A 25,675-nucleotide genomic window follows, 5' to 3' on the forward strand; every position below is an offset into this window, starting at 1 on the left:
TATCAGCCAGGCCTCCATCCTCCATCTTCAGCTTGTACAAAATGCTGCTGCTCGTCTTATTACTGGAACTAACAGGTACAATCACATTATTCCGGTGTTCGCCTCCCTTCATTGGCTCCCTGTTAGATTTGGGATTGATTTTAAAATTTTATTGCTGGCTTTTAAGGCTTTAAATGGCTCTGCACCCAATTACATTTCTGATTTGTTGACATGGTATGTGCCCAATTGAGAACAAAGATCTACGGAAGGTGGCCTGCTGGTCAACCCAAGGTCAAGGCTTGTGACTAAGGGTGACCAGGCGTTCGCTATTAGAGCCCCGACACTCTGGAACTCTCTCCCCAGTCAAATCACACACTGTGACTCTTTAACCTCCTTTAAATCTCTTCTTAAAATGCTTTGTTTTAGACATTGATAATGTTTGATACATGTTTTATTTATATTGTTTTGTCACTAATTATTGTTTTTACATATTTTAATGCCTCTTTTCACTTACAGTCAGATTGTTTTGCACAATGTTGAGTTGAGAAATTAATTAATTTATTCTGTTCTACTCATTTTATTTTGGACTTTTGGAATTTTATCTGCTTTTACTTTTTTCTTGTAAAGCACTTATAAATAAAGTTATTATCATTATTGCAGGTCTTAAAATTGAAAAGGTGTTTTATTGAGGAAACTTCAAGGAAAAATGCTACAGCACAGATAATTTTTTTTTTTTAAATGACTGTGATTATTGATGGTTATTATTGATTATGTTAAATATTAAAGCCCCTCTGTCCTCTCCCCTTTCTCTCACATTCCCACTCACTCCAGGTGCCTGTCCTGTGTTAATGGAAACTTCCCATGTTACTGGTGCAAATATCGACACATGTGCACGCAGGACGCCAGCGACTGCTCCTTCCAGGAGGGACGAGTCAACACCTCCGAGGTGAGGGTGCGAGGACACACACACACACACACACACACACACACACAAACACACAAAAAAAAAAAACCTACATAACCACATGCAAAAATCCATGAGCACATGTAGTTAAACATCCTGTCACAAACACTCACACACAAAGAAATGCAGCTTCAGAAACATCGAAATACAGGGCAACACATGAATACATTTTGTATTTTGTGTGTGCATTAAGTATTAATACAAACACACACACACACACACACACACACGTATGTATAGTGGCATAGTAATGCCAAGGGTGCAGCTGGGGCCTGTACACCATTTGAGTGTGTGTATGTGTGTGTATGAACGAGTGCTGCTGTGAGTGGCCCAGCAGCAGCTGTTGTACTCCAAGCAGTGCTGGATTTATTCACTTATAAACAAGGCGGGGTGAATGAGTATGCAAATGGCAGCGCGCGCTACTGTCCCAAATGTTATATTTGCATGAAAACCCACATCCATCCACGACATGACGGGCTTTCACACTTCCTCTGTCTCCATCTGAGTCTCTGCCTCTCGCCGTCTCTCACACAAGCACGAGAAATCCACACTGACAAACACAAATGAACTTTTGTGTTTTTCGCTCCCAACCACAGTCACGCCAGCTTTGTCTCTGGCTATTTGTGTGTTTGTGTTTATATCCATGCGTGTGTGAGTGTCTGTGTGCCTGATAATTGCCTTTATTTAAGACTGTGTGTGTGCATGTGTATCTATCAAATAATGTTCAAGTGTGTAAGCAGGGCAGTAATTTTAGGTCGTTTTGTGCATGCGCGTGTGTGGATGGAAGGGATAACACTTGACACCACACACCCTGTCATCACACGTTACATCCTCCTGTAAACACACCATGCTGACATCCATCCCCATCTCGTTTGGAGAGCCACGCCAATTCAACCTTTCATTTTTGTTTTCTCCTCTTTGCCTCTGATGGGCTCTGCTTCTTTTTGTTGCACGCGTTGCCATGGTTACCAAGACACTTTGAATGTCAGTGGGGTTTTGCTGAATTTTGATACATTGACACACACACACACACACACACACACACGTAAAAGTGCCATCACCACATCCTTACATGGATTATTGTTATTAACAGAGCAGACAGTGAAGTGACAGCTCTGGGCTTTTGTGATGGATGCGTGTGTTCGGATGCGTCCTCGTGCTCTCTGTCTGTCACTGAATAGGTAACATTTTGAAACAATGCATATGTACACTCGAACACAGCAGCAGCCGTTTTGTGGTCACGCATTTATCTCCTCTAGCCTTGATTTTGTTCCAATTTGCCAGTCCGTAGCCCCTGCTGAAAGCAATATTGCCCATCTCCGCTGCCTGAAAAAGTTTCCCCTGTGTCATTAGCAGTCGGTTGCCAAAGTGATTGAATTCACACTACACTGGTTATCTTCCCAAAGGCATTTGTCATATTTCTTGAGGCTGACTTCACTTCATATCTGATAAAATTCATGGCATCTGTGAATGTGTGTCACAGGTAAATCACAGAAATACACTTTCTCTCCCCTGTGTGTGTAAACAGATAAACACTAATGTATAATTCTTGCCCCCTTAAAATAAATAGAAGTCTCTGCTGTCACTTCCTGGGTATGTAAATGTATATAAATCAGCTGTATTATGACAGCAGATAAACAGAGAGGCGCATTAGGGGTGACCAGGCAGAAAATTGCCAGAGTCAGAGAAACACTTGAGAAGGCCATCAACAGAAATGTGTATAAACACAAACAATGAGAGAAACAAACACCAAGACAAACAAACACAGAGACAAACAAATTTGCTCTGCTCCAATGAATCCCAGCATTGGGCTGGTATGGCAGACTGGGCCCACGCTCAGCCTGGGGGTTGGTTCAAATGACTTCATTCAGATTCAGAGGAAATGGGGAAAAATAAGATAAAAAGAACAGAGGAAGTAATAGAAGAACAGGTTTGTCTGCGTTTATTTTCCTGCCTACAAGCTCGCCTACTTAATTCTTTTATTGATTGCAATTCGCCTGCTTGTTAATTAAGCTGTTCATTCATTTTGCATGGAGCTGCGTTTTACTCTGGATATTTTATGTCCCTCAAATGAATTAATGCAGCACAAGATTGACAGCAGAGACTTAAAATGGCTGCCAAGTAACAGCCCCAGATGGAAGCTTTGACAAGAAATGGCCAATTTTTCTTTTTCTTATATGAGTGTGAAACAAGTCCTCCAACCCGAACGTCAGCATAGGTCATTTATCCTTAGCCTCGGACGTGAGCTGTAGGAGCGTACCAGCAGCAGGCCTAGCAGACCAACCGTCGCCATGGTAACAATAACAAACACATGATTATAAAAGAGGCAAAGCTGACTGTTGTTTTGACATGAGTTACAAACAGCAGAGTGAAAGTCTCATATTTTGTTGACCCATCCACCCTAACACCGGCTGTATCACTCCCTGTGATGTCACCTTTCTTAAAAACTATGGGTCACAATGAGCTGGTTACACAGGCCTGTGTAAAATACTAACTCCATGCAACAAGTAGTGATGATTTGAACTGCCTGTTATTGATGATACACTAATACTGCCTTCATGCAGTGTTGGATATATCATAAATATATATGATGCAAACACGGGTGTCACTAAAAATGGTAAAAACATGTCGGGAAAGGGAATCACAGACGTGTAAATGATGTGAAAAGTAGTTACAAGGGCTTTGTTGTTTAACTTCTAAGCAGTCCATGAGTTTTATTTGTATTCTTATTTTAGCACAGCCATCTAAAGCTCGATCATAAATGCTGTATGTGCTTCAGATCGGTACAGTGGAAGCATAAGGCTCACTTATACTTGCTTGCGGATGCGCACACGGACAGCTGCTGACACCACGGACACATAGTTGTTTTCATTCAGGCCTGGAGCACACTGGCTGCATGGCGTGTGCGTGGCGTGTGCGTGGCGTGTGCGTGGCGGCTGCGTGGCATGTGCGTGGTGTTGTTTTTCATTTCAGCACGTTAACGGCTCAGAGTGTGCACACTGCCTCGCAGCTGCGTCACGGGATCTAGAAGTTCGGCGTTCGCCTATTTTTCATGTGTGACGTGTGCCTCTCACAGCACAAATAGAGCAAAGACCTGTAGTTTTGTATGTCCAGGCTGAATCTGAACATGTCACAGACATGAAAAAATATAGATGTAATTTTTTAAGCAATTTAACAGCTGCATGCGGAGACAGTAGCATTATAGAGACATTTTCTGTCAAAAATGAACCAGAATTCATTGAAAATGAAGAGAAATCCAACATTCAACTATCCTGCAGACTCCATGTAGACAGATAGAGCTGCAGCAGCAGAGCTCCAGCAGACACGCAGCCAATCAACAATGGCAGCTGCAACGCCCACACCACGCATCCAGTGTGTTCCCGCTGTCGTACTCCACCTGGAGGACTCGTTTCATACCTGTTTTAGTAGATTGTCATCTACATATGTCATACCCTCAAATCAGAATGGCAACATCCATGCGAAAAGGAGAAGAGCTGCTTTGGCTGCTGATCATTGTTCTTTTAAAGATGAAGTAGCGTCGAGGGTAGTGTTGGACGTCCTCACACAGCCTCTCTTCAAACTCAGCGTCCATGTTTGTTTTCTTGCTCATCAGTTAGCTCAGTTAGCTCATTCAGTTGGTACCGAGTGGAGAGTAGGGATGTAAAAATTGGTTGTTATGTGGACGTCTGCACTAGAGCCTACGCACACCATATGTCACATTTACGTCACGTGGACCCCAGCAGACCCTCTCGTGCTCACAGATGTGAAAAGTATAACACCGGCTTAAAGCTGTGTGGTTAGGTAAACTTCTCTCTCTGGCTCTGAGCTCATCCATCACCCCAGCCCTACAACCTTACTTTCAGCCCTGGTGCATAAAAGGAACACCTTCCTTCACTGGCATTAAACGTTGGTGCAGAATTGTCCATTATGGCCCTTGTTAGTTGGGATTCTGGCCTGGTTGAGATGGAGGATATAATGATTGTCGCCTTGATAACTCTCCAGAGATGTAAAGCCTTCCCCTAGTATTGTAAACTTTGCAGTGTTTTGGAGTCCGCCTCAAACTCAGTCCCCAAAACTCATGGATCTTCTCTCAAACCGGCCTGGATCACATTTAATTGTCCCACTGGTACCTGAAGCAACGCATTGCTACCAAAGTAGTTTTTTAATGCAGTGCTATGTTCTGTCTGAGCTAGTGTTTCACCTTTTCACCCGGGCTACATCAGTTTGCCTTTGTGTCAACAACAGACTATTGAGGTGTTGTTTTAGACCTTTTTTTTTCTATTTATTCAGTCCTATTTTAGGTTTGGTTTATACTGGGTATTTATTAGGTCTGATTTATTCATGAAGACACTGCCTGGGTGAAGTCATCTGAATCTGTGGAAAGAAATGCTCATTATGAGCTGGTGCTTGTTCTGCATCAGCCGCTCTGAAACAGTTTAACTGTCGAAGCATTGACCTTTTCAATAAGGGAATCTGCAACTCACCAGCTCTGCCTGTTCTCAGTCCCCTCTCGCCTTACCTCGTCCTCCTTTCAGTCGTCTTCCTTTTCTTCCCTTTTGTCCCATTCACCCGTTATCTCTTGTTTCGCCCCCTCCTCCCTCTCTCCCCTATAAACTGACCTCCTTACAGTCAATGAAATACAGACGGCCCATGATGCATCGCTGCAGCGCAGGGGATTGAACCGCTGGCTTTGGAGCCTAGCCTCATTGATAATCATTAGCAGGCTGTGTTGGGCTCCAGATGTACAGAAGGTGAATATAGATATGTGGATCAGCGTTAGCCTTCGTGCTGCTAATTAGAGGATGAATCATCATGATGAGTGAGTTGGTGAGATGGTCGTATGTTTCTGTCAAGTCACCTCGCTGCTGCGGGAAACACCAGTGCAGGCAGCATGTATGCAGGTACCCACACACACCCACCAGCCAACCTTTCTCCACACGCACTCCCATCATATCAGTGCTCAAACGATGCCTTGCATCTCACCAGTCATCCCCATATGGGTTTCCCTTTTTGATCTCTAACCCAATAAGCTCTTTCCTCTTGTTCACCCACTCCTTCAACAAGTCATTTAGCAGGAGCCAGACACCCTCTCTTTGTGTCTTACAGCTATGGGTGTCAGAGTTACAGCTGTCGTTCCATTGTTGCTGGTTTCTGGAGCTGAGGCTGCTACATAGCTCTGTGTTGCCCAGCTGGGAGACTCCGGGGCTGGGGCTGGCACAGAGCAAGCTTCCCTTCTCCCTCAGAGTTTCTCTGGCTCGGGGAGCAGCCTGCCACTGATAGACTCAGCCTTGTGTGTGTATGTGTGCACACATGTGTGTTAATTATTCAAAGTGTATTAAAGCTTAAAGATGCAACTCCAGATGCTTCTCTGATCGTTGGCGTGTTTAATGGAGAGAGACAGATGAGATGGGAAGCGAAAGGTGGAGCATCCACAATAAAACATAAGGGGAGGAGTGTGGCAGTGGCCTAGTTGTTAGAGAAGAAGCAAGCTTGCTAAAACAGCCATGGGCCTCATTTATGAAACTGTGGGCACACTGCACATGAGAAATTAGGAAAAAAAATGCCTTCTGCAAAAAATAATTTGTAGAACTATGACTGCACATCATGCAGGTTTCCTTTTAACAAACAGCTGTCACACATCCAGCCCTGCCACTCCCACAGCTGACGATGTATTGCTGATAAGATATATACAAATCAAATCCACTGGTATTACCTGTGATAATGCCTCTGAAAGTTATCTTAGTATGTCCACAAAATTACTCTAACACTTTTATTATCTTTCTTCCCGCTCCAACAGAAGATCAGAGATCATGGTAAAATGCCTCTGATTAAGTTTGTCAGGAAGCTCATTTTTAATTGTCTCATTATTGTTGAAAATTGCAGATTGGACAGTGCATTTGTCCAAATTGCCCAAGGCCAGTTCATCAACAGGCTGGGTGAAATTAGGATTGATGAAACATGTTGCTTTTGGTTTCCGTGCTTATGTAAGGCTTTGAAAAAAAAGAAAAAGAAAAAAAACAGGAGAGAAATTAGAAGATGGGAAAGGGGAAGATATGATATACTGTAGGAGGGAGGAGATAGACAGAGGAAGAATCACGGTGGTAAATAAGAAAAAAGTCAGAAGAAGATATCAATGTTGGTGGAAGCAACATTAACAGATGACTGAACAGAAGGAGAGGAAGGAGAGAGCAAGTTGATGAAAGGCGGAGAAGGATGGAAGAGTGGGAGGAGGATGCAAAAGTTGTTTAACCATTCAGGAGATGAAAGGATACTTGGGGGTCGTGACACTATCCGTGCCTCGTGTCTTCTTAGCATCTACTCAATAATTCCATGTCATTTAGTTAATGCTATGTGCCCTACTTTCTGCCTCCCTGTAAGCTCAGCTCCTGAAAATCACTTAAAGATTACTTTAGAACTACAGAGCTTACTTTTGTCTGCAGAACATAAGTAGGAAATATTCAGATGTCACTAATGATTAAGAGGCAGATAATTCTAAGACACTTTTTCTTTTATTCTACATTGCTGTTCATTTCCTTTTTTGGCTTCCATTCATGGCTTCTACATATACAAGAGGGCACATTTAACACTTCTGGTGATACACTGAGCCAGATGAATTAATTAAAATATCAAGAGAAAAAGTCTGTGAAGACTTGTATCACTCATGTGATGATGGTTTCCTGTGTCGTTTATCTCATCTGACCCCGCCTCTTCCTCCCACCAAAGGCTTAATCAACCTCACCCCCTTGTGGTTCTGAAGGCACATCAGTAATCATATGTGGGGAAATTACTATTTCTATATACTACATAGAAATTATATTTTAACTTGTTTAAAATTGGCAGAGTAGTGGCCTCAGTCAGAAAACATCTGATCAAAGAATACCTGTCAAAGTATTTGGACACACTTCAGTTTGTATTCCAAAAGCATTAAGGTTCAATATCTAGCCCTGCGGTTGTGTTGGTTTCACTTTTGACAGATCCACCAAACAGGAGCCAACATATCTTGAAGGCTATTGAAAAAATGCTGCAAATTCCTGGAAGGAAAGAGACTCTGAGCACATTTGTGGTCTTGGAAAGGCAATGACCCCTAAGTCCAAGTTGAACCAGTTCAAAACATTTAATCATTTTGACTTCAGTATTTGAGACAAACATCTGGATAAATTCATCTGCTGCCCAAGCTGATTCTTTTTTTTTTTAAACAATATAGGTGTAGTGAAAGAAATGGAGGATGCAGCCATTGTTATTCACTAGATGTGCGCCCATTTTAATCATTGAAGCTTAGTCCAGGCAACATTTTTCCAGATGAACTGAATGTTGCTATATAAAACTGAACGACATGGCAGCTCCCCAAAAGTGAAATCAAAAATATCTCAACCGTCCCCTGGTGGCTGGCTGCAGTATAGGTCATAAACCCTGCCCTCTCCACGTTAGCGGATGAGACGGGGCCAAACTAGCAAATCAAAGTGCAAGAATATACATTTTTCCCAAAGTTGGTTTCTGTCATTTTAGGTAGTCATCGCAAGTTTTATTTTTTCTGATAAGTTTGGTTATCAATTAGTTATTTGATGTTATAAAGAAGGAGTGTAATGTCATGTGTGACATCTTTGATTGACTCATGATTGGGTCGAGCAGAAGTATGGGTGGGACCTCGATGCCGAGGCTCCACATACTGATCGCTACTGCGCAGACTTTGGTTCCAAAGGATGTCACCGGCAGAAGATGGCTCGTATACAAGATATTTTTGGCTTCATTTTTGTTCAGTGGGAGGAAGTGGCAACGTTTTTTTGTATCTTTATATACAGTCATTGGGCAAATCTCACAATATCCCTGTATAGCACATGCTGGATAGTTTCATTGACTGCTGCATTCCTATGTTGGCTTTGTTGTTGATAAAGTTCAGCGGCGTAAAATCCTTTCAGGTTGCCACAGTAGAAAAGGTTAATGACCTGCTTAGAATCAAAGTCAGAGAGTAATACAATCAAGAAAATGAAATTTTCTGAATTCTGAATTCAGATGAAGCTGGAATGAAGTCAAAGTGTTGTATGTTCGTACATTTAAGAATCAGCATCTCAGTTCATAGCACAAACTCTGTCTGTGTTTTATCTTTCCTGCTTAAACCCGTCTCACTCCATATCCCCTATAGTAAAGGGCTGCGAGGAGTGGGTGGACACTCCAAAAGGCTTCTAACACAGTTCAAAGTGTCTTTTATTCAACAGAAGAACTCCTAGTGTGGTGTGATGGGGTGCTTGCCCTCCTTCCACCTGAGACTATGACTGAGGTTCATTTGAGCAAAATAGATGAAAAGTTTTCTCGTTGAAATGACGCACGGGGGGATGAGTCACAAATCTAGAATAAAAGATGAAAAGGGTCTCGCAGAGAGAAGCGATTGCTTTCAAAAGTTTTTGGCCCTAGTGAATTTGCATGCTAGATACTGCGCTGTGTCTTTTGTTGTGAAGTTGACAGTGTTGCATGTTGTTTAAACTTATCCAGCCTTTGGGACCTTTGGGACCAAGAAGCTCATTCTCTCGTCCCAAGACTAATAGTGGATATAAACCCAAATACATGAAGGCAGATGATGGGGAAGTCGATGCATTTATCATGGACTTTTACATTGTCCTTGAAAGGTTGGCTGATTCTTAGGTGGGTCACAGAAGTGTCTTATTATTCACTGGGTCATGGTCTAAAATGGGTTGCGAGTCTGCTTTTGGTTGGTTCCCACATGACAAGGAGCACTTTGTCATTTTCTCCTCATAAGATGAAACAAAATTCATCAAATTTTGATCCTGCGGCCGAAAAGAAAAAGAGAACAGGGGGCCGTATTTAGTGAGGCCATCCTGAATAACTTCTCGTTATCAGTCATGTATCTACTGTGTCACCCTCCGAAATACACACACAAACAGACTGTGTATTTTTAGAGGCTCCTATTGATCCACTAGCTGATGCTTATCGGCTACATCCTCCTCTTTGACCATCCAGACCTGATAGTATCCAGATAGACACACAATCACACTTGGTCATCAGAGATAATACACAGGGCACTGCTATTCTAATGGAGACATGTGTGATGAAGAGCTCTGTACAGTCAATGGAGTAAAGGGCCTTTTCCCAGTAATCACAGCATTTTTTTTCTATAGCTTCTTAGCTTGATTACTTAGTATTATATTGAACTGTTGGACAAATGCAGACCTGCACCAAATAGCATTAGGAAATGTGTTTCTCTGTATGTCCCCCCTGTTGTTGGTGCTGGGTAATTCGCTTTGTAGAGCCTTGTTTTAGACAGAAAAATAAATGCACGTATATTGAAAAGTAGCTATACCTTTACTTTTTTTCACTGCATTCATAATCACATTGAGGTTTTGTTGGTATATGATGCTGATATAGGCAGTTTTCCCAACAAAATTCATATTGTGTGTAAAACAGCTTTCTCTGTTCAAATGTAGCTAGTTTCTGTCTAATTGGATTTGAGCTCAGTTCAGCTCAATCCTCCTGGCCCCTCCCTTACATGATGAAATAGGCAAGACTGCAAGGTCTATTTCATACATTGGTTCCTCTGACTGTGATGGCAGCCACCCCGCCAAGTATAAAAAACGGAGAATTAGTTTACCATTGCATCAATTTGTGTAACTGACACATAACTGCTGGTGAGATTTAATCCTCTGCAGTCGCAACACGTGGGACCACTGATGACTGAGCTTAACATGATGTTCGTGGTTAACAAACAGTAACATTAACTGCGATAAACAGCTACATACTGACACTCACCCACAGATGCATGTACCAGAGAGCTGCTAGCTCAGCTCCATCGGAGGTTCCCAAACTGTAACAGGCTTCTAACTGAAGGGTAGTTATCCTTTGAGGAAAAGTTGGCTAACTCATATTTCCATGGTAACAGTCAGTGACACCTGCTGAAATAAGAAAAAAACTATGGTTAACAATTTGTGGTTTATAAACAATGTCGTGAAGCGAGTAATGAGGGTTTTTAGAGACCGCAGTCATCTTTTAGAAATATATATATAGCAGTGAGGACATTGTCAGTTGTTTTTCTTCGCCAAAGAAAACTAGTTAACAGAGTCACTGTTCTGCTACTGGTCTGCACTCAACTGAAATTTTTACATTAATGGAGGTTTTCATACTCTTTGCTGAATTTCCCCAGTGAAATGTCCTTGTAACTTCTGAACATTTTCTGCTGGAGTGAACAGAGCTGAGAAGACTCATTATCTTGACTGAGAAAGGTCTCCTTCCCCCTCTAAAGGCCACGCAAACTATGTCAAATCAACTATTTAGCGGTGGCATCAATGCACCAATGGTGGCCTTATGCTAAATATTGAAGAATAAATAGTTACATCTACATCACATATCTTCCATGATGCATACGTAATGTGACAATCTTAGATAAAGTCTTAAAATAGTAGTGAAAAATGAACTGTACTTCATCAGTTCTGTCTAGTCAGCACCACCCTGGTGTTACAACAAGTCCACCAAATCACCAGAAGAGGGAAATTTGTCTCAGGCCAATAGAACCAACGCGCTGCCACATTCCATCATAGCATTGAACACATAAGACCAACGATACAATACAAAGAGGATGGACATGGTAACAAGAATAGAACCCATAGGAATGTACCAGTGGCAGGAAATCTGTGCCTTCATCGGCATAGTAACAAGAATACAACCTATAGGAGTGTACCAGTTGCAGGTGCACCAGATGCTTGTTTGAGTCAGTTCTTAGGGGGAGGACTATCTCTGTCCCTGGTCTAATTTCTGGGATGAATCCTTGTTTGGAATAAAAGTGTGAATGAGTGGAAGACAACAAGATGTGAACAAATGAGTGTGTGTTGCTGTGTGTCTGAGAAATACAGTGCAAAATACAGTGCCGCAGATACAATTTAAAGCTACTTCAAGTAGCTCAGTATTTGAATCATTTCCGGACACACAGAAAGGGAAAGAGCTGTGTCCAAGGAGCCTTTGTCAAAAAGATTGAAAATGCAAAGGAGTTCCACGCTGCTGATAAAGGAGGAGCAGAGCTGCAATATCCATGTACATACTAAATAAACCAGTTTGTTTATGGACTGTACGCACTCCACATATCAAACAGACTGTAGCGGCAAGGCCCAAAAGACTATCATATCGTAGAGCGACCCAGCTGCTGCGCTGATGGATACCAGTTTATGTTTGACCTCTGTTTGACCTCTTTTCTGGGGTTTTTACATAAAGAGATTTACAACATTCACTGCATAGGCAACCTTTAGGGAGGATGTCTATTACGTGCTCTGAGTGTAGCAGAAAAAGCTGGATGCTGTGATGTATGGATTTGATAAAGCTCTCTCTGTTTTTGACTCGTCTTCACTTGCTATAGTGTTATGAGAGACAGACACTGAGAGATTAGGAAAAAAGCTGTTAATGAAGAGTGAGAGAAAGACACTCAGGAGGAAAGATGTGTCTAAATAGCAGAAAATATTTCAGGAGACCTACATAGATACAGCCTCATGACTTGTCTGTGTGTTGATTGAATGTATCCATCTATTGGGATTACTAGCATGAACCATTGCACATTATTGGGGTATTCTCCAGAGCGTGTGTGTGTGTGTTTCTGTTACTTTCTGTCAGATTTATTATCTAAGGGCATAACTATATTAGTGTCTAAAACTGAGACATTGCTCAACAGATGACTCTTCCTCACTCTCCTGGGAGATGTGGTCATCATATCAGATCCTTTTCTGTCTTTCATTCTGTGTGTGTGTGTGTGTGTGTGTGTGTGTGTGTGTGTGTGTGTGTGTGTGCGTGCGCGCAACAGCACTGGTCGATGGGGTCTCGCCCCCTCCTTTCTGAAATGGTTCATTGGACTGTAACGCTAATCCGTGGGGACCCTCTACACTGTGGTGACCCCCTTGACACTCACACACATAGACAAACACACACAGACTCCCTCATCCATCATACGCAGAGGGTGTCAGCGCCACAGTGAGGTGGCCTCATGGGTGACATCCAGCAGCCAATCGGGGCTCTCGCCACATCTCTGACATCACCGTGGATGTGATGTCTTCCTCCTGATTGAAAGTAATTAGAAGTGAGGGCAAGAAAGTAAACAGATAATAAGATGACTTAAGGTGTAGCAGAGCCAGATATAAATTCAGTAAATGTCATGTTTTTTTCTTTCATCCCACACATAACAGTGGGAAAATTAAACTTCATAAACATTATACTTCTGCCTCCACATGCAGTGTCATATGTGTGTCTTATTTTTTCACTCTGTCTCACTGCTGCTGTTCTTGTCTCGATGGCTTGTGCAGTGTCTTCGACCCCTAAAACATCATGTTCCTGCAGCCAACAAGGAGCGAAGGAGATGGGACATGAGAAAAAAATAGGCTGTTGAAGAAGTGTGAAAATGTGAAAATGCAGTACAGCCTCGTAGATAGCTGGAGTTCACAGCTACAGGCATCATTCTGCTTAAACAAGCCTGCAGGCATGCAGCTGACTACCAACATTGTTAGACGCTGATAAATGTCAGGTACCAGAATTCAATGTCAGGACAATGTCTGATGCTAACATTAATTTTACGAGAATACTGATGCCAGCAGATGTTGATAGTTTATCGGTTTTAAGTTGTGTAACCAAAATCTGACGTCTCATGCGAACGGCATCATCAGAAATAAAATACCGACATTCTAGTCGTAAGTGAAACCCAATGTCTGCTGAACATCTGCTAACCAAACCAAAGGGTGGGAGGGAAGATCAGATGACGTAGGTTAGGAAGGTGTATGGAGGTGTGATCAGGGAAGATGTTAGTTCCCAAGGCTTGGGAGTAATGACATCATGTCACATGACCAACCATTGCATTTGTCAGGACCGTGCGGCCAGTCTGCTCGCAATTTACTTGCCTTTGTAGTATTCTTCATTTTTCGGTTTCGTTGCTAGACTTTGATGAGCTCATATGATTCTGCTGAAGTTACAAAGCTGACGCTGACTGTGTCAGATTTGAAATGAATATGCTCATGTCGTTACTGCTTCTGATAGTAGAGAGATGCCTCCTCTGCCTTGTTTCTGTTGTCTTTCCCACCTGCCTCTGTGTGTCATTCCATTAGTAAGCAAATGTAATTTATTTACACTGTTTAATAATCTGTGCAACTGTCCAGTTTATAATGCTATGGAATAATAATAGAATATATAATAGTTCAGAATGTACATGTTTGACTATAACAAAGGATGTTTTCTGTCAGAAATACTGCTTTTACAGTCATGAAGGAAGGAGTTAACCACAGAGAGGTTCAGGATTCCTCTGTGTGATCAGATAGATAGATAGATAGATAGACACTTAATTGATCCCTTGGGGAAATTCAAAGGGCGTCTGAGTAAGAAAATATCAGTGTTGTATTAATATGGTTATGAATGCTCCTGGAGTTAATGTCATCTAGTGAATTTAGTGCCATTTATCATCTTAAATATGCTGCAACTGTCTTGAATAAAAAAAAAATAAAAAAAAAACTTTTTCAAACATCAGAGCTTAAGATCAGTTACCGTCATCATAGAAACCTTTGTTGTTGCTGATCCTCAGACATTTACACTCTGTTTTTTCTTTAATTTCTTGGATCAATTCAACTTCTTGGTGCGACCGACAGACACAAACACGGGACATCAGAGTCACCGCCTCTGCCATGAGCGTGATGCAGACCGTCAGGTGTAGGCACTGGTTAGTCATGTGCCTTGGGAACTAACATCTCCTGTGTGTTTAGGATGGATCATTGTTATTCTTCCATATAGAATCTTGTTTTTTAATTTTGAAGCAGTTTACAGATTAACGTCATCCTGGCACAATTGTCCAAAATCCAACATCCAACAGCTGAGTCTCAAACAAGTCCAAACCCTGCACTTCCATAAAGCAAAAAAAAAAAACTCAGGTCTAACTGTTATTAGAGCTGGAAATTACCAATCAATTTATTGATTTGAATAATTTCTTCCAGCTCAGTTGAAAGATTATGAACCCAATACCACCTGTTAGTTTGATCACTGTTTTCTTGGATAAGACAATGTGTCACCATTCAAATGCACTTCAGTATGTAGATAAAGTGGTTGTATCACTGTCAATACAGCTGTGACATTCAGCATGTGCAGCCTCAAAAATCATATATAGCCTCACTTAATGTGCATAAATAATATGCAGCTCAAAATGACCAACATATAGTAGGTCTGGACAAGGGGCAGGGAAGACGTAAAGATGCCAGAAGCAGCTGTCAGACACTCAATAGAAACTTTCTACTGGCAGTATGGAAGGTGAAGTGAAACTCATTTTTTTCTAAAGGCTTATCTTCCCACCTCTGATCACAGTTTCTGTGTATTTTCCCCCAAGGCTACTGTAAAACACTCCACGGGCCTAAGTGCACCAGTGTACTGCACAGAGCCAGAGGGCAAGATTTAGCCTCAGATCTGTGTGTGTGTGTGTGATAGTAATGGTTGTGTATTTGTGTGTTTGGATAACTGTGCCTCTGTATAGTTTGTGTGTATATTATATTATGTGCAATTTGGGTATATGTATCTAGATATAGCATCATTTGCATGTGTGTGTCTGTACTGGGAAGTGGTTTGGATTGATATAAGCGGTGTGTATGACCCCCATGATGCAGCGCTCCACCCCTGCCTCGCTCTGTTGGGAACTTGACCTTCTAGACTCTCATCCCTGACTTTAATAAACGAGTGTATGGCTCCCAAGACCTTGCCTCGCCTCCTCATCTCCTCCCCTCCTTCCTTTTCGCTTCACCTCTCCTCATCTCTTTCTTATCCGCTGGTTTATCTCAGCTCATCTTCTGCATCACTGTTCATCCCATCCTCACACTGCAGTAAATTTATACCTCAACTAGGCACTTATTTGGACGTAGCATACAGGTTGTACTGGAAAGCTGTACTGGTGTGGAGATGAAAGAGGACGCATGCTCAGTGAACTCCTTGGCCTGGGTAAGATAAAGGTGGAAAAACATAAGGCGGTAATGGGAGAGAAAAAGAGACGAAACATGCAGAGAACATCAAAAAGATCAAGCGTGAGCGAGGGGAAGGAAGAAAAGAGTGGAGTGAAAGCGAGGGATTAGAGGAATCCCCCAGGTAAAGAGATTGTTGCGACGCATTGTGTTGAACTGCTGCACTATCTGATGCAGACTCAGCTCTGACACCTGTCACCACTCCTAATGAAACGCTCCCACAATCCTCTGCTCCCAAATCTTTTGTTCAGTCCCTCCCTCCTTTGTGTGTGTGTGTGTGTGTGTGTGTGTGTGTGTGTGTGTGTGTGTGTGTGTGTGTGTGTGTGTGTGTGTGTGTGTGTGTGTGTGTGTGTGTGTGTGTGTGTGTGCGCGCGCGCGCGCGCGCGCTCCGCTCTCTTTTCCCTATATGTCTTTGTGGAATTGTGACTTTGTATTTCATGTAGGCCCTGTGTGGGGGATGCCTTTGTGTATGTGTGCGCATATAATCATGCTCCTCAGAGGGATGTGATGCTTTTTATCCTGACTGATGCATCGGTAACATGGAACAGACCTTAGGAGAGAGAGAGAGAGAGAGAGAGAGAGAGCGAGCAAAAGGGACAAAAATGTGCAGGAGGGAGGCACATATGTGAAGTAGTCTGTGTGTGTGTGTGTGTGTGTGTGTGTGTGTGTGTGTGGCAGCCAGACAGGATGTCCATTCCACAATTGGAGCAGATGCTTGAGCCTGGTCATTCCATTATTAACAATGACTGCCACTTTGAGACTAGATACTACTCTGCTACTAGTGCCATCTAGCAAGCGTATCTAGTGACACACACATGCACACACACATGCACGCATTTTCCCTTTTCCTGTCTGGGCTTTTTTTGGTCCTGTTTTCCATTTTATTAGAGGCTAGAAGCAGTTCATTAGCGGTCTGTCGCCATCTGTGAATACTTTAAACTTAAACTGTCAGCCTCACTAATTGACAATCTGCTTCACTCTGCTCACTGCCATTGATTTAATCTCTTCTCTGTCTCTTTTTCCTCGATTCTCTCCTACACAACTCTTTGACAAAGCGTGATGATTTTCAGATTTTCTTGGACCGAAGCATTTCATCGACTAACTGTGAAATTAATAATGGCTTTCCACCTTCATCCTGTTTTCCATATCATAAAGTTTGCATGTATGTGTGTGTCTGTTTTATCCAGTCTTTTGACTCTTTACATGCCATTTTTTTTGAATTAGGTAATAATAGATTAACATAGATTTAAAAAAAATCAAAAAACTTTTTAAATGACATATAATTCCACATCTGTGTCATTCCACCTTGCATCCTCCCATATGGCATTGCTGCGATCACCTCCAGCAGTGGGAGCGTGCTGTATTGCAGTGAAGGGAGTAGAGGTGTCTCTGGGTGCCATTATGTCCAAACCTCTCGCTCCCCTCCACATCCTCTCCTGCCTTTCCCAGGCCAATCTGCAAGTCATTACTGATGCTCCATTACACAGCACCTCAGCGCACAGTAAACTCATATAGAGATTACTCTGCACAGTATGTGGCTGCTCGTGTGTTCTAACTTCACATAGTCATTCCTGATTAAACAGAGTGCAGTTCCCACTGATTTATCATTGCAGATATAAACGATTGCTAGCCTAATAGGAAAATTATAGTTTGCTTAACGGCGCTTTAAGTGGAATATGACCTTATTTATAAGTTCTCGTTTGGTATTTAAATGGCCTTTATGATTGTTTACTGCATCTCCAGATGAACATCGAACACACTTTAGTGGATATAACTAATTCAGTGGTAATTATAGACTTTATGATATCGCAGAGCCGCTTATCCACTTACTTTGCAGAATATGTCTTAAGAATCCCAGCATTTTCATCAGACTTAATATTAATTAGGGTTTCTCACAAATAATATCTCAAGCATCTTCGAACAATTATCAGGTAAATCACTCCAATTATCAGTAAATCGACACTTCAATCAGGCGAGCGCTTTGAGCTGCGCTATGACTGCTTTGATCACGATGTCAACTCAACATACTGGGAGAGAATATGCAGTAGAGGTAAATAATGTAGCACCAATACCCAGCACAAGACGTAATTGAATCTCATTTATTGAACCAGTTAAAAACCCAGTTTGATATACAAATTAATTCTGTGGGCATGAGCAGTGATGTAGCATGGATTCCAGCTGACAGATGCATATTGTCTTTTGATTTACTTAGGGCTTTAAAAAAAAGCCTTGGAGATTTCAGTTATTTTGCTTCAATTAATATGGTGCAAAGCTTCTATTTGAGCCCAATTTTTTTTTATTGATTGAATAGCAGCAAGGAGCCGCTGAATGGAAGCGCTGACCCCTCAGTCATCTCCCTCTCTAATCCTGAGACTGGAGCTGTTTTACAGTACAGCGCGGTGGAATTAACACTGTCCGTGTTTCTAGGAGACGCTGCCTCTGGCTCTCGTTTTTGTCTGCACTGAAAGAATTAGAATATCCTTTGGTGTATTCTTATGGGGGAAAAAAAAAACATGCCTGAAATCCAGAATGGCCTCATTAACATGGAGAAGTGGTTGATTCCAAAATGACATGTACTCTTTTTGAAAAGTAACTGCCACATTCAATATTCAGCGTTTCATAAATAGGACAAGAGTGCTGGTGATTTGTAAGTGGGGGTTATAGGCTGGTTGATTGAAACATTTTCCACCATGGGAACAAAGGAGGCTGGAATGCATCTGGAGCAGCATCTTACGTGGTTGGATGCTCTTGGGAGTAAAAACATAAGGGAGTTCTGCAAGGTCATTGTACCAAAATGCATTTGGTTTATTTCCAATTCACAATTAGTACATGCCATTTAGAATAAATTGGCTGTTAATGCATCTTGGAGTGTATTGGATCTGGATTTTTCTGTGGGTCGATAAGATATCAGTTTTCCTTATTCCGTTCTCTCCAGCAGCACGTCCAGAACATTCCGGCCAGCCATATGTGGATCCCACTGAGAGCTCCCTCTTTCTTTTCCAGTCACGTCTCAGTCTCTTAATACTTTTTTTTTTCTCATTTCCAGGAGTGTCCTCAGATCCGACCCTCCACCCAGATCTATATCCCTGCCGGAGTTATGAGGCCGATCACCCTGCTGGCTCAGAACCTGCCTCAGCCTCAGTCCGGACAGAGGAACTACGAGTGTATCTTCCACATCCAGGGCAACACGCACAGTGTCCCGGCTCTGAGGTTCAACAGCAGCAGCATACAGTGTCAGAAAACCACGGTAAGCAAAAGACCTTTGTGTACAGTTTGCAGTTAAATTTACAGCAGCTTACGGAGGTGACATCCCCTGCGATGTCTGGTGACCTGATAAATGTTAGTTAGGATACTGGATAAGGGGCTTGTTATTGACTGATTACCATCTCAGCCAATCCTAATCAACTATTTCACTACTCCGACCAACCCCAGCTGTTTAATCTGTCAGCAGGAGCTCCATTCAGGGCGGCCATACTGGTTTAACCATGAGGGGGCTGTACAGCTGGTTAGCTGCAGCGTGAGGCAGAGGAAGCAGCAGTTATAGAACTGGTGTGGCAAAGACTGGAAACTGAGGCATATGGCCACAGGGACCGACTGTCGCAAAGCAGCTCTCTCTTCGTGCCCGCTCCTCCTTCCTGCCCCTCAGCCTTCAGTCAAACTGTCCGTGCTAATAAGGAGCAACCATTTCGGCAATGTTAATTTCCTCAGCTCCAATCGGGGGCATGAGACAGAGGGGGGCCTTTAAACGACACCAATTATGACTTACTTAACGAGACATATGATTAACATGCGAACCGCGCACCACAGAACTCGCTCACAGTGATGGGTCCAGTAGCGAGTCCTCGCAGTTGAAAGGCAGCGGGAGGCAGCGTGCGGCTTTGGCAGCTTCACCGGCCGCCTTTTCTCCAGCCTGTCACACACTTGTCAAGGGCTCGGGGTCATTAAGCCGGCTGCTGCATTACCACCGGGCTCAGAGCACGTCACTGATCTGTGGCCGCTTGCTGTTTTTGAACTGTACCCAGTCACTAACTTTCCCCCCACAGAGGGAAAGATTGAGTTTCAGCCCTGTGATACTGGAAGTCGTTTCTGCCTCTGATGTTGGATGCTGACACGAGAAACAGTTATGGGGCACATTACTGAAGTTGATTTCTACATTGTAATGATGGCTCCTACAGTTCCTTTGTGTTTTTGGAAAAGCTAATTTGTGCATATTTAGTCACTTGTCTCTGTAATTGCTTCATGCAAGTGAGTGTTCTGTTAGACTGGACTTTTTGGGTTGTTATTACAGGTTTTTGTCAGATTTGTCCTCAGTGACCTGATGACTTAAAAGCATAATGAACAGAGAGAGAGCTGCAAAAATAATAATTGCTGTACATCAAGTTGGATTTTTGAATAAATTTGTCAGAATTCAGAAGCACAGTTTCTTTGATAAAATAATTCTGGCTTTAACTATTGACTTACTCCATACACCTCAGACATGGTGATACTCTTTCGAAGAATTAAATTTGACATTATAACACCACTGCTTCTAAACTCTCGTCTGCAGATAAAGAAAGTATTGCTGGAAGACCACAGCTGTATGGTTATTTTCCTTCACTCGGATTTTGAGTGCGCTCTGAAAGCCTCCCACGCCTCCAAACACCAGCACTTACTTCAGGAAATATCAGTTTGCATCCCCAGTGTTTGATACACTCACATTCACTCATTACTACACCAGAACTATACTGCAGAGAGCTGCTGATGCTGGAGGACAGAGACCTTCCTCAGCAAAGATTCACCAGCAAAACCAAATGATAAACACTCTCACACACACACACACATACAAAAACATCAATTTCTTCATTCCTCAGTGCACTTCAATATTTTGTAAAATACCAATGCTCTCTCTACAGGAGGCAGGAAAAATAGTAAATATTCAGGCCTCAACACAACTTTGCAGCTGTTGATGAAGCTAGACATAAGGGGCTGAAGTGTGTGTGTTTGTCTGTGTGTGTGTCTGTGTGTGTGTGAGTGTGTGTGTGTGCATGCATGTGAGCATCCGTGTGGTGTTGTGAGTAAGCCTCCTTCTCTCCACCCCCCACCTCTCTCCTCGTCAGGTGGGACTGTGATAGGATCCAATTAAGGGAGCTGTAGATAAAATGATGATGAATTGCAGTGGTGTGGTAGACTGACGGACACACACACACACACACACACACACACACAAACGCTTGGTAAACCACTAAAACAGACAAGAGGGAAGCAAAAAGACAAAGAAAGAGAGAGCCAAAGAGGAGGTGAGGGAATTAGAACCAGACAATGACGATGCAACAAAGAGTCTGATAAAGGAAATAGAAAGAGGGAAGAAAGAATGAGAAGGACAGAGACAGGCAGAGGGGAGGACAGACAGACTAAGCTCAGCAAGCAGACTAGGGGAAATAAACAAATGAGGGAGAAACAGATGGAGAGAGAATGTATGTGGAATATAAAAGATGTGCACATCTGAGAAAGTGATGCTGAAAGAAAACGAAATCATGATCCGTGCGAAAGTGAAACTGCTGAGAAGAACTAGAACAGCAGAGGGTGGAAGGACAGTAGGGACAATAGGGAGTGGTTACAAAGTACTTAAGCTGTGCAGTGATGGTTTTCAGATATACAGATGTACAGTACAGCTTGGAAAATCTGTTAATGCAAGTAAATGCAGAGCCCACTTTTCAACTAAACAGCTATGGTTCAAGATGCCTTTGAGCAAGGCACTTGAAAAACCACACCACTGCCCTCACAGCTAAATATTTGGCTGATACTGCTATTACTCTTAGTTGTATTTTTCTTGCAGTTGCAGACATTTTCTCAAACAATATAATCTGTGTTATCAATCACAGTGGAGTATGAACGGTCTGTCAGTGCATTATTGTTCCCTGCTGATGCAGTTTGAGGGCAGATGAATTAACATTTCTTATGTAATTTACACCACACAAATCAATCAAGTTCAAACTACCAGAAAAGGGCTCACTCATTATGGGGAGTAGGGCTCAGCCTGTGATGATAACTGTTTGTCCTCTGTGGCTCTGATGATGCCAAGACTCTTATCAAGTTGCATTATGGGAAGAGTAGTATTTGTAGTAGTTTTAAGGCTCAGTCTCTGATTACAGGCTGTGTGTGTGAGTCCCTAACCTAACCCTAACCTTTTATGTCCAAGTCCAGAACTAAATCTATAAAAGTCCATCTTTAAAACTTCATTAATAATTTTCTTTTGTCTATTTGTATTATTTATATAGCTGTGCATAACGTATAGTGGGATTTTCTGAGCTTTCTGCTGAAAACAGTTTCATGCATATGGAAAAAAAACACAGATGTGAGCAATAAGAGTGGGCGACAAAAATAAAATCCAAGCAAAAATAAGTCTGAAAGCATCATAATCAAAACAATAAACAGAAAGACTCCATAGGTCTGACAGTAAAGAGGTGATAATTCTCTGTGGATTCATCGCTACTAATGTCCTCTATCACATTACACTTAGTCAGTTTACACATTTTAATATTAAATATTGATGGTAAGGTCTTTCAGCTCAGGTGCAAATGTTGTCCTGCCTCCCCTTCACAAGTAATGACTTTCTCATATGTAATGGTGAGTGTATGTTAAGGAAAAATGAAAGTGAAAGAGTTAAATCAGAGGCTCAACACATGCAGCAGAAGACCTCTCCATGATTGAGAGCCTGCACACCAATAACCATTGTATTCAGTATTCTCAGTAGGCAAATGTGTGTATATGTATCACAGCTGGCTGTGACTGGGACAGTAGAGCGTAATAAATCACAGAGAAAATTAGCCAGCAGTAGATGTACACTCATCCATTTAATCTTACTGTCTCTTTGTGCATTATTTAGCCCCTCGCCAAACACTGAAACATTGAACTTGCATACTCAAATACACCAGGGACCCACAGTATGCATGGATGCGTGGTGGGATGCTCACAGGAAAACACACGCTGGTATGCACACACACAGATACACACACTCACACTCACAGGCACACACGGATGGGGTGCGTGCGAGCTGTGATGATACCTACTGGTTTGTTCATGGGCAAACACACACACACCCTCCCTAGGGGTTTGGAAGCCCAATGTGAAGCAGACATATGGAGATTCTCCACATGATCCTCTTCCTAATCATGTGGAGCAGACGGAGACTGTAGCATCAGCAACAACCAGCAACCTGCTTTACATGATTTATTACACTGACACACATAGGCTATCAAATGCTGTATGTGTGTAACTGTGTGTGTATGAACAAGTCCATGCATCAGACATGCTTGTGAGCGGCACAGTGCATTTCTTACGAGGATGACAGACTGTGTGTGTCTGTGTGTCCACAATCCACAAATTGGTCTTGATTTGGCACCAGTCTAGACTGTTCCTGACTTTCACAATCACGCTCCGTACAACACACGTAGTACCTATGCAGTATTTTGAATACACTATGCAGATGTGTATGTTCTTCTGCAAAACTACGTCCTACAAATTACATTTGTATAGTAACTGATTTTTCTTTGCCAAATGCATTCTGGAACAGTAATGTGTTACACTGCATAGAAGTCACAAGGAGGAGGTCAAGTCGATTGATGTACAAAACTCTCAAGTTTGACAGCAGAGACTGAGGCTTGTGTTCTGCTGCTTGGTACAGGCAGTGGTGCAGGAAGTACTTAGATCCTTAATTGAAAGTGGCAGTACTGCAATATAAAGTACTGCATCGGAAATATCACAGAAGTAAAACTATAATAAGCAAAATCTGCTAAAGTAGCAAAGTGAAAGCATTGGCACACAAATTCAGGAAAAATGAGTAATGTGATTGTTACACTATTAGTGTATATGTTAGATATTATCACTAATGACGTTGACATTGGCCAAGGTGGAGCTCGATTTAACTAAATTAGCATAAAGTGGAAATTCTGTGCTATCTCAGATTTGTAGTCCTAGAAAGTGCTTTGTAGATTAACCTGATGACATCATAGGATACTCAAACATTTTGTTAACATTAGGGAAAGATGGTGCTGACTTTTTCCTGGACGACAATCTTTCCCTGACCTGAACCGAAAGCTTTGACTTGCCTTAACATAACCACAACCACCTTAGTCATGTTGTAGCTGCCAGGAACAAATATTATAGGGAACAGTGGTGGGAAGTAACTTGAGTGATTTTTGATAAGTTCAGTACATGATGAACTTCATTTTGCACGAACTGCATTCAAGTATTTCCATTTTCCGCCACTGTACTTTTTAATCCACTGCTCCTATTTCACTGTTGGGTCAAGTCAGTTTTATTTATATGTCTTCAAATCATAACTGAAATACTCTGAGGGCTGGTCCAGAACTCCTTGCAATAGTTATACTTGTACATAGTTACTAGTGACTTGAAGTGACTTGAGTTGTTAACTGTTTCACCAACAGTCCATTATTGTTACATTCAATTAATTGTGAATGCAGGACTTTAACTTGTACCAGTGATTTTATGGTACATTGTTTTACCCTTATTTTAACGAAAGATCTGAGGACTTCTTCCACCACTGTTAGGGTAAGTGAATGAAATCTGTGGCAGTTTGCAAATAGGTCCAATATAAACCTTTGGTCCTTATGATGTTAAAAATGGATTAGGGCGGCTTCATATTTCCTACAAAACACATTTGTGCTAATTAGTTGCACATGTTCTTCTGTGTGCTTATTACAGGGACTCACTAATGAAATTACAGCAACACACACTTGCAGCAATGAATGTGTCAGGTGAAGTATGAAGAATTATTATTAGCATTTTAAAAAATTGTATTCATCCATTTGTGGCTGTACAGTATCTGCTTTAGTGCACAAACAAAAGAAGCACAAGCGAAAGCCCCATTGAACTGAAATGGGGGGAACCTGTGTGTGTAAGTGTGTGTTAGCCGTGTATTTTTAACACACGCTATCCTTCAATGTATCCTTCAACATGACTAATTACATGGGGGTGACCTGCACATGGACGCGCACACATATGCGTGTGCACCCCCCCCCCCCCCCCCCCCCCCCCTCCCCTCCCCCCACCAGCCAGCTGCTCTGTTTTGTTAACACTGGCAGTTTTCAGTTCACTCAGACGTTCAAGCATGTACGCAGGCACACTGTCTCTCTCACTCACACACACACACGCACGCACACGGACACACACTCACACACACAATAGCCATATCTATTCATACTGTCCATGGAGACATGCAATCCATGGAGACGATTCATGTAGCGAGAGAATAAACGAGTGCAGGAGCAGATAACGAATGAACCCGAGCCAGGCTGGTGTGTTACTGTAATGAGGCCAGGGACGGCTTTGTGCTCACCTTGTACTTTTTACACCTCCTCCCCTCCCTCTCCTTTTTTCTCCTCCTGTCACCTCCCCTCCCTCCTTGTCCCCTCTCAATGTCCCTCCTCCTCCTCTCTATACCCTCCTCTCCCTTCTCTCCTCGTTTAAACTCTCCTTCCTCTACTCTGTTTTTGTCCCATTTGCTCTTCTCTCCCTCTTTCTCTCCCTCCTCTATGTCTTTTCCTCTTCTTGTCATCCTTTACCGCCTCTCATTGCCTCTCTTCGTTTTCCACTTTGCCCTCTGTTGCTGTCCTAATCTCCTCTCCTCCTTTCCTAATTCCACTACTCTCACTTTCCCCTTATCGCCTCTTTAGCTGTCCTCCACTTTCATCCACCCAACTATCCTCTACTGCATCCTCTTCTTTTTCTCCTCTCCTCTCCTCTCCTCTCCGCTCCTCTCCTCCCTAGG

The 25,675-nt window shown here is 42.4% G+C and overlaps 1 protein-coding gene across 3 annotated transcripts in view; it reads left to right on the top strand.

Moving 5' to 3' along the window:
- Window positions 1–25,675, top strand: part of LOC139620197 (plexin-A1-like) — a 295,422-nt gene that overhangs the window by 185,054 nt on the left and 84,693 nt on the right. For all 3 annotated transcript variants that reach the window (XR_011690764.1, XR_011690765.1, XM_071475509.1), the window contains exons 10-11: window positions 811–925; window positions 18,953–19,153. Coding sequence is in view for 1 of the 3 variants with exons in the window: in XM_071475509.1 (XP_071331610.1) it covers window positions 811–925; window positions 18,953–19,153 (316 nt within the window). In the remaining 2 variants the exon portion in view is untranslated. The remainder of the gene's footprint in view (window positions 1–810; window positions 926–18,952; window positions 19,154–25,675) is intronic.

The sequence above is a fragment of the Trachinotus anak genome, unplaced genomic scaffold (genome assembly GCF_046630095.1).
Source record: "Trachinotus anak isolate AG129_WGS33_773 ecotype Australia unplaced genomic scaffold, CSIRO_AGI_Tana_v1 ptg000004l, whole genome shotgun sequence".
NCBI lineage: Eukaryota > Metazoa > Chordata > Actinopteri > Carangiformes > Carangidae > Trachinotus > Trachinotus anak.